Here is a 10,488-nt window from a genome sequence, read left to right on the forward strand (position 1 = left end):
TTAAATCCTCAGGTCAAATAAAGTATTAGATGCTTTACTCCCGAGTAATAAGAATATTTGAGGCCAGGTGCAGCGGCTCATGTCTGTATTCTCAGCACTTTGGGAGGCTGAGGCAGAAGGATTGCTTGAGGCCAGTAGTTTGAGACCAGCCTGGACAACACAGTGAGACCCTGTCTCTAAAAAACAGTTTTTAAAAAAAGGTAGCCAGACATGGTAGAGCACACGTGTAATCCCAGCTACTGGGGAGGCTAGGTGGGAGGATCACCTGAGCCTAGGGAGGTTGAGGTTGCAACAAACTATGATTGCGCCACTGCACTCCAGCCTAAGTGACAGAACGAGATCCTGCCTCAAAAAGAGAAAAAAAAAAAAAAAAAAGGAGTGTTATGAGTGTATTAGTTTTAACAAATAATCTTTTTTTCTTTTTCTTTTTCTTTTTGTTGAGACAGGGTCTCACTCTATTGCCCAGGCTGAAGTGCAATGGTTCTATCATAGCTCACCACAACCTCAAACTCCTGGGCTCAAGCAACCCTCCTGCCTCAGCCTCCCAAGCGGGTAGAACTACAGGCATGTGCCACCACGCCCAGCTACTTTTTTTTGTTTCTGTTTTACTTTTTGTTTTGAGACAGGGTTTCACTATGTTGCCCAGGCTGGTATTAAACTACTGGCATCAAGCAATCCTCCTGCCTCAGCCTCCCAAAGTGCTGGGATTACAGGCATGAGCCACCGCACCCAGCCTCAAATATTTCTGATTCTTGGAAATAAATCATCTAATACTTTACTTGACCTGAGGATTTAAAAACAGCTTTCATTTTAAGAATGTTGTGTGACTCATTAGAAAGGAGTTTGTCAGCTCATCAGATCTTAAGTTTTACCTTTTGAAGTAGACAGGTTTGATCATGTGTAAAGAAATGATTTCAGTCTTACATATTTACTTAGAAGCCATGGAAACGTTGGTTAATTTATTAGTCATCAAATAATTTGCCAAATTTTTAAATGGCTAACTTGTACATATATATCACTTAAAGCAAGCTTGTCCAAATTGCAGGTGGCCCAGGACAGCTTTGAATGTGGCCCAACACAAATTTGTAAATTTTCTTAAAATATTATGTGATTTTTTTAAAGTTCATTAGCCATCATTAGTGTTAGTGGATTTTATGTGTGGCTCAAGACAATTCTTCTTCTTTCAACATGGTCCAGGGAAGCCAAAAGATTGGACACCCCTGAAAGTATACACAATGCCTGAATGTTACATTTGCAACTGGGTTATATTTAATTTTTTTTTTTAGTCTCTCCTTTCACTTTTGCCAACCCTTTGGTAAATTTAATCCATTGAGTTAAGTAAGATGTTCTTTGTATCATGTAGAATGAAAGAAACTATGGGGGAGAAAAAGAAAATAAAAGTGTCTTTCAAGTATTCAGATTATAGTAGACATTCCAGATTCAGTCAAAGGATGGTTAAAAAAACTATGCATTCATTCATTTATTCATTTGTATTTATTGATTAATTTGTCCACACAGTAAGTACTTACTGTCAGGATTACAAAAGTGAGAGCACCTTTTCCTTGTTCACAGGGAGTGTGTTAACAACCCAGTCCTGTAAAAGAAATCAGGGTTTCAACCCATGTGGCAATTGTCCTTAAAGAATCTGAGTGTCTTCACCAAGCTCTCCTTTCTTCTTGACTCTCCATCTAGCTTTCAAAGAAATTCATACTTGTGCATAGTGGATTTTTTTCTTTGTATAATCATTTGGGAAGTTACAAAAGGAAATAATGAAGGACTAAATAAAGAAATTAAGTTTTTTATAAGATGTAGACTGGGTACATGGTTCATGCCTACAATCCCAGCACTTTGGGAGGCCGAGGTGGGAGGAGCACTTGAACCCAAAAGTTTGAAACCAGCCTGGGTGACATAATAATACATTGTCTGTACAAAAAATATTTATTTAAAAAAATTAGCTAGGTATGGTGGCATGCACCTGTAATCCCAGCTACTTGGGAGGCTGAGGGGGAGGATCACTTGAACCTGATATGTCAAAACTACAGTGAGCCGTAATCACACCACCGCATTCCAGGGCAGGTTTCACAGGGAAACCGTCTCAAATAAATAAATAAATAAATAAAGATTTTTATAAGGTGTAAATTCAAATGCATTTCACAACCAAATATTTCATATGCTTTGCGTGTTTTCCAATTAAATGTAGAAGGTTGGCCTAGCAGAGTATTTTTTTAATAGAATCCTGAAAAAAAAATATAACCCTTGGCCATGTGTTATGAAGTTACAATATTCACTAGAATTTATTTGTGTCTTGCTGATAATAATCAACAATTTATTGATAATGCTTATAAGTATACAATCATTTGTTACCACTGGAAAAGGATCCAGTGGGAACGTTCTTTAGGGTTCCAATTAGATTAGTTTTTTAACTTTTTCTTTTCTAACTTTTAAGTTCAGGGGTACAAATGCAGGTTTGTTACATAGGTAAACAAACTTCTGTCTTGGGGGTTTTTTGTACAAATTATCTCATCACCCAGATATTAAGCCTAGTACCCATTAGTTATTTTTTGTGATCCTCTTCCTCCTCCCACCCTTTACCCTGTGATAGGCCCCAGTACTGTGTTGTTCCCCTCTATGTGTCCATGTGTTCTCATCATTTAGCTCCTGCTTATATGTGAGAACATTAGGTATTTGGTTTTCTGTTCCTGCATTAGTATGCCAAGGATAATGGTCTCCAGCTCCATCCATGTCCATCAAAGGACAAGATCTCATTCTTTTTTTATGGCTGCATAGTATTCCATGGTGTATATGTACCACATTTTCTTTATCCAGTCTATCGTTGGTGGACATTTAGGGTGATTCCATGTCTTTGCTCCAATGACAGCTGGACCAGGGTCTTATCAAAAGCAGCATATTTCCTTAATCTGGAGAAGTTCTCCTTAATCCAGAGAAGCTTTTTCTTCAGAGATAAGCAGGTTCAACGGCTCAGCCGCAGGTTATTTTTGCCTAGCAAAGGCACTAACAAAAACATTTGCACTGGCAAAATACTGGATTTCTACATGGTATATTAAGGAAAATGTTATCTAGGACTTAAGGACAAAAACCCAAATATTATTTGGCACATCACCAATTCACAAATACCAATTACCTGACAATTTATTGCTATAATAATCTGCAAAATAATGAAGTCACTAAATTAGCTCTTTGCAAAAAAAGTTTTAATTAGCCACCTGTAAAGTGTTTAGCAATTCTTATGTTGCTGAAGCACAATTAATTTTTTATGAATGGTCATTTCTGGTGTTTTTGAAAGATACTTCATTTAAATTTTTTCTCCATAGTTTCTTTCATTCTACATGTAAAAAGAACATCTTACTTAAACACAAATGGATTAAATTTACCAAAGGGTTGGCAAAAGTGAAAGGAGAGACTAGAAAAGAAATGATACATAACGCAGTGGCAAACATAACATTCAGGCATTGTGAATGTTTTAAATGATACATATGTACAAACTAGCCCAGAAAAATCTAATTTCTACAAATTGTGTGAGTTGTTATTCAAAACCAGTTTTTGGTAAATCAGTAACTGTGCATCAATCAGTAGATTAACTGCCAAATCACCAATTATCGGTTCCTACTTATGACCCATTGTAAAATAAAGATTGCAATTAGAACCCATTTGTAGCACATCCATTAGTTCCTTCTCAGGAACCCAAACAATCACAATGTCATTAAAGTTGTTTTTTGTCTTTCTACTGCTTCTGTTATTATATAAACTGCTCCAGAGTGCAAAGGTTGATTTCAGATGTTGAAAGCAAAATAGTTGATATTTCCACTGAGAAATTGGGATTACATCATTTTTTTTCTAGGACTACTCTAATTCCCATATTTGGAGTTCTTCCATTACTGATTATTTCTACACTTCAGGAATTCTCTCAGTAATTTTTGTATGTGCAGCTTCAAGACAATCCTTATTAGATGGTCATTTTACTTCCACTTTTGGTACGACATTCTTTCTTCCCATGATGTGTCAATGGCTCTATGTATCCTATCATTGGTGACACAATCCCTTCTATAACACTGGATACTTACAATCAGTAATTAACTTAATGTGTAGCTCAATCACTAATGTTAAAAGTTTATCTTTTAAAAATGACTAAATTCATAAAATAATGTCTAGGTGTTTTTTGACAATCTGGTCCTAAGTGATCTTTTTCTTTTTCACAGGGAAATGGGGGAAAATCAGACAATGGTCACAGAGTTCCTCCTACTGGGATTTCTCCTGGGCCCAAGGATTCAGATGCTCCTCTTTGGGCTCTTCTCCCTGTTCTATGTCTTCACCCTGCTGGGGAACGGGGCCATCCTGGGGCTCATCTCACTGGTCTCCAGACTCCACACCCCCATGTACTTCTTCCTCTCACACCTGGCTGTCGTCGACATCGCCTATGCCTGCAACACGGTGCCCCAGATGCTGGCGAACCTCCTGCATCCAGCCAAGCCCATCTCCTTTGCTGGCTGCATGACGCAGACCTTTCTCTGTTTGAGTTTTGGACACAGCGAATGTCTCCTGCTGGTGCTGATGTCCTACGATCGTTATGTGGCCATCTGCCACCCTCTCCGATATTCCGTCATCATGACCTGGAGAGTCTGCATCACCCTGGCCGTCACTTCCTGGACGTGTGGCTCCCTCCTGGCTCTGGTCCATGTGGTTCTCATCCTAAGACTGCCCTTCTGTGGGCCTTATGAAATCAACCACTTCTTCTGTGAAATCCTGTCTGTCCTCAGGCTGGCCTGTGCTGACACCTGGCTCAACCAGGTGGTCATCTTTGCAGCCTGCGTGTTCTTCCTGGTGGGGCCACCCAGCCTGGTGCTTGTCTCCTACTCGCACATCCTGGCGGCCATCCTGAGGATCCAGTCTGGGGAGGGCCGCAGAAAGGCCTTCTCCACCTGCTCCTCCCACCTCTGCGTGGTGGGACTCTTCTTTGGCAGTGCCATCATCATGTACATGGCCCCCAAGTCCCACCATCCTGAGGAGCAGCAGAAGGTCTTTTTTCTATTTTACAGTTTTTTCAACCCAACACTGAACCCCCTGATTTACAGCCTGAGGAACGCAGAGGTCAAGGGTGCCCTGAGAAGAGCACTGGGCAAGGAAAGTCATTCCTAACTGGTGTGACATTTGACTCTCCCTCCTCAGTCATCTCCTGGAATCTTGGTACCAAACACCACCTAAGTTCACTACTCTCTTTATATCTGAGACTGAATGAACCAAGAGACTCTGCAAAGCATTCCTTTTTCCTGCCTGGGAAGTATTTAGTTTTTGATGCATTTGTTATACTTAACATTTTTTAATTTAAGCACTTATTGAGTTGAGAATGTTGGGGAAAGATTTATTTTGTACACTGCTATGAGTCCAGAAGTTTAAAACAGACACTCCACCTGTGACTTAGTCAGGTATGCTCAGTAGTAGAGGAATAACAGTTATTACCAGATAAAGTCATATCTATAAAAAGTTTTAAAAAATACAGCCACAGGCAGAGACTCCAGAACCCATTGATACCTCTGTCCATTTTCATCCTCATTTGGATGTTTCCCCTCAATTGTACTTCCTTTCTTATAAGCAGTAAATGTACGTAAGTGCCTACTTCAGCTTGGAGGGAAATTGATTTTTATAAAATCCTACAAACTGTCTGACAATTTCTGTTGTCAGAAAGAGTGAATCCATAAACATTCAGCTGGCAATCTGAAGCAATTACACAACAAAATCCACTTTCCAACCTGCCCTGAGATTGTGATGGTCACTTGTTTCTACTCTTCTCACCTCCTCCAGGGGACTGTCTATGATTGTCTCTGAATAAGCACATGCTCTTCACTTAGAGGAAGTTAGTACCACCACACAACTTTTCACTGCTGGGGATGAATGGAAAGCCCCACACAGAGACAATTCAATGGAAAAAAGCGTTTTAATAATAATGTTAATAGTTAGCATTATTATAAATTACTCTGCGCCATCCACTGCACATTGATAGGTACTTTATAGAGATAATCTCAGTTTATCATTATAGCCAATTCCTTTCCCATTATTATCCCATTTTATAGATGTGAACTTTAAGCAGATGGAAAATGTTAGACTCATACCCAAACAATCTGGCTCCCAAGCCTTCTTTACTTAACCAGGACAATGTGGGACTTTATTAGCAACATTTCAAATTAAGAATAAGTCTAACCAATCCTAACGTAGGATATGTTAAGTGAATGTGGGTTTCTTCCCCATCTAGAATGTGCCATGATGAGGCCAGGAGAGTCAGAGATTATTTATGGAAGGCTTCTTATCCTGTTTGACGAGTCCTGTGGGCATGGCTGCAAAGGAGGTTAAGAGATTCAGAGGAACACAGAACACAGACAGGGTGGGAGTAGAGGCTGTTCTCAATGAGATTAGAGAGTAAGTTTAGAACTGTACTTGGTTCTGGGTGGTAAGATCCAGAACAAAGACATCTCTAGTTCACATACAACACTCACATGCTCACGTACATGCATGCGCGCACACACACACACACACACACACATATACACACAGTGCTTAGTGAAGCACTATTCCAAGAACCTTACAAGTAAGAGCTCTTTAAGTCCTCATAAAAACTCTATGAGGTAGAGACTATTTTTAGGCGAGAAAACAGAACTATAGAGAGATTATATAATTTAACCAATGCTCCCAGCTAATAAGTACCTAGTCCAGAATCAAACTTAGGCAATATGACTGCTGAACCTATAATCGTAACCATTATATAAAAATCAAAGAGATCATGAAATTTCCAAAGATGAAGAGGAGGAGAGATGAAAAGCAATTTTCAATCTCTAGCCAAAGATAGGCATTGGGCTCCAGACAGAAAAGTACTTAAAGCTGGGGGAAAAACAAACAAACAAACAAACAAACAAAAAACAGCTTTTTTTATACTGGTGCATGAAATGAGATGAGGTGGTAGCAAGAAGGAACTGTGACTCCAAGGGTCAGAGATGGAGGAGGAGCCTCTTGACGGGCAGGATGGTGAAACCAAAAACAATGGATAAAAGTTTTAAGTTGATGATTCATCAATTGAAGAACATTAGAAAGTGTTTTTGTAAATTATCTAGCCGGGCATGGCAACGTGTGCCTATATCCCCAGCTGTTCGGGAGGCTGAGGCAAGAGGATCACTTGATCCCGGGATTTTGAGGCTGCAGTGAGCCATGATTGCACCACTGCATTCCAGCCTGGGTGACAGAGTGAGACCTTGTCTCCAACAATAATAAAAATAAAATAATTTATTAAATTTTTTGAAATTACCCAAACTGGATATACAATTTGTAATTCCATTGCTGCCGAACAGTTTTTAAACGGTTGTTTAGTTTCACAGCAGATGCTGCATACTGCATTGCAACTAACACTGGGAAGGGATACATTCAAGTGGCAGGACAAAGGTGAGGAGCTCTAATACCAGGGGTAGATTTCAAGGGATGAATACTCCCCTGGTACCAGAGGAGCAGCAGGAAATCATGGTGTGCAGAAACCATGCTCAGGCGGTTGCCTGTGTGGACCCTAAATTCTGTATGTGCAGTCCTCTCTTAGGATAGGCCCAGGCATCCAGGAAGCCCACGATGCTGCCTACCCCTTAAATACACAAGGTGCGTACCGGAGGCCCTGGTTCTAGTTCCAGGTGTACCATTTGCTAGCTGTGTTTTTTGCAAAGAAGTCCCTTAAACTGCTTAAGCTTCAGCCCTTCATCTGAAAATTATGCATATGGAAGCTGTTTAGGACACCACAGAGTGCCACTGAAAACCCAAAGCAAGATGCAAATGGACACATTTTTTTTCTGAAGACTTAAAAGTGCTATGTGAACATAAGATAAACTGTTATTATTACCCTGCTGTCAGAAGTTATTTTAATCCTGTCGGGGTTGCTAAACTTTCTGATCTGGAACCAAAATTGCTCTTTAAACAGGAAGAGCATTGGTGCTGGTAGGTCGCCTACGCCTTTGCCCTCATGGCTTCCCCATGTCCCCCCTAGAGGCACAGGAGGCCACTCACTCTTGGAGGGCATAGCTGGACCAGGAGCATGAGCTGTGGCCCAGACTCAGGGAACCTCTGTGAGTCAGCTGGCAAAGGCTCCTGGGGAGCCTGTCTCTGAATCTGGTCCTAGCCCGTTCACTTGGAAAAAACAGGACACTTCTCCCATGGTCAAGGAATTCAGATTTTGGTTTTGGTTTCCAACTTTTTGTAATCCTCAACCTGGGATTTACAGTGCATGTCTCAATTATGTTTCATTCATTGCTTCACAAAGGGAAGGACAAGCACTGGTTCATCTCTTTACACCTATACATTCCTAGCACAGAGTGAGTACTCACAAAAAACATATGGAATACATAGAGGACACTTTATCTGTTGACCCCATTTCCAAATTTTCAGTGTTGAGCCATCTTCTGATTTCTAAACTTCTTTAAATCCCTCTAATTTTAGATTATACTACAGTAGAAATTTAATTGTAGCTGATAATTATTGAGCACTTACTATGTGGTCGGCACTGCATAAAATGCTTTAGAAAAATTCTTACATCAAATATGTGGAGTAGGTACTAATACTATCCTAACATTAAAGGGGGGGAAATAAAGTTTAGTGTAATTAATTAATTTATTCAAGGTCGCCAAATCATTCAGTGGTAGAAACATGAATCAAGACCAGGCAGTCTGACTGTAAATAAATTCTGAGCCACTCTCTTGTAGAGGACTTCCTGATATTCATCTCCTGAATGGTTGGCAACAGGCCTGTTCATAGTAGACACTCAATAAACTTTGACTAAATGAACAAATGAGTGGTTGTGTTCAAATTTCTACTCACATCATACAGGCCTAGGGATGTGTTACCCTTTATTCTTTTTATTTATTTATTTATTTATTTATTTATTTATTTATTTACTTATTTATTTGAGAAGGAGTCTTCTTCTGTTGCCCAGTCTGGAGTGCAGTTGCTGGCTCACTGCAACTTCTGTCTCCCAGGTTTAAGTGATTCCCCTGCCTCAGCCTCCTGAGTAGCTGGGACTACAGGCGTGGGCCACCATGCCTGGCTAATTTTGTATTTTTAGTAGAGAGGGGGTTTCCCCATGTTGGCCAGGCTGGTCTCGAACTCCTGACCTCAGGTGATCCACCCGCCTCGGCCTCCCAAAGTGCTGGGAACACAGGCGCGAGCCACCGTGCCTGGCCTATTCTTTTAAGGTTGGATATCTTGTGCATTTGGTTTGTCCAATTCATCCTTTTGGCATATTCTTATGCAGTAGATATTAATAATCAAGAATATCCTATTGCTCTAGGATCACAGAGAAGAAAAGAAACAATTTAGGGTTGAAATTTAGCACTTACTATTAAAAATGCTGGGAATACTTATTTATGTTTTATCGTAGGAGTCCATGGCCATTGCCTTCTCACAGAAGTGTGCCAAATGACTGAAACTGTGATTCCAGAAGGCCAGGATGGTACTGGTGCTACACAGGAAGTCATGTCAGGGTGTTGATCTTGAAAACTCTGGCAAGAGGGTGGAGACAACTGTAGGCAATAACTACTGGGAATGAAAGGGATGGGAATTTGTGTGTTGTAGTCAGTTTCCTTGCCGCCTGAGATTGGCACCTGCAGCATCTTTGGCATGTGGACCAGGGATTGCCAACTGCCGACCTGTAGGACTGGTGTTTACTGTTGGCTGTGAGTGTAGAGTACCATTGTTAAATACAGGTTCTTGAGAATAGACAAAAAGGAAAGACATTTGGATGCTGTCTCACTGGACTTCACAGCTCTCATGTTTTCGCAGCCAGCAGAGAAGTGTCTTACATCCTTTGCTTTCTTCATAAATTTTAAATAGCATTGGCTCATTTTTATCTGTGTTTTTCCAAGCTGTGTTTCTCTGTTTTTAATTTTTGAAATCATGTTGTGCCAAAAGAAGAAGTGAATCCTTGAACACGGTATGATTTGGTCAACAGAATACTGGCTCAGCATGAGAATGTCTGGGCTCTCACGACAATTCCCTCACTTACACACTGTGTGACCTTAGAAAAGTTGCTTAACTCCTCTGGACTTCCATTTCCACACATATAAAATAAAGAATTGAACTAGAAAAACTTTAAGGTCGCCTCTTGTTTTCTAATTCCCTGTCTTTATTAGTTTCTTCACATTTCATATTAATTCGGATTTTCACTTTTGTCAAAGGAGTATAAAATAAATTCCATACAGAGAAAATGAAATGGACTTCTGAGGCTAACTGAATCTCTCTGACCTTAAATACAGTAGAACCCCAAAAATACGTACTGGCCAGGCATGATGGCTCATGCCTGTAATCCTAGCACTTTGGGAGGCTGAGGCAGGAGGATCACTTGAGGCCAGGAGTTTGAGACCTGCCTGGCGAATATGATGAACCTTTTCTCTACTAAAAATACAAAAACCAGCCAGGCATGGTGGCATGCGCCTGTAATTCCAGCTACTTGGG

The 10,488-nt window shown here is 40.4% G+C and overlaps 1 protein-coding gene across 1 annotated transcript; it reads left to right on the forward strand.

The window, feature by feature from the left end:
- The first annotated feature begins 1,065 nt into the window (after positions 1-1,065).
- Positions 1,066-9,649, forward strand: LOC100975788 (olfactory receptor 2A1/2A42). Its single transcript, XM_057302778.2, has one exon. It carries the CDS (start codon positions 4,222-4,224, stop codon positions 5,152-5,154), a length of 933 nt encoding a protein of 310 aa, XP_057158761.1. The 5' UTR covers positions 1,066-4,221; the 3' UTR covers positions 5,155-9,649.
- The last annotated feature ends 839 nt before the right edge of the window (positions 9,650-10,488 follow it).

The sequence above is a fragment of the Pan paniscus genome, chromosome 6, assembly GCF_029289425.2.
Source record: "Pan paniscus chromosome 6, NHGRI_mPanPan1-v2.0_pri, whole genome shotgun sequence".
Lineage (NCBI taxonomy): Eukaryota > Metazoa > Chordata > Mammalia > Primates > Hominidae > Pan > Pan paniscus.

Bases quoted from the DNA above. Each gene is read 5' to 3' on its own strand.
- LOC100975788 (XM_057302778.2), top strand. From the start codon at position 4,222: ATGGGGGAAAATCAGACAATGGTCACAGAGTTCCTCCTACTGGGATTT.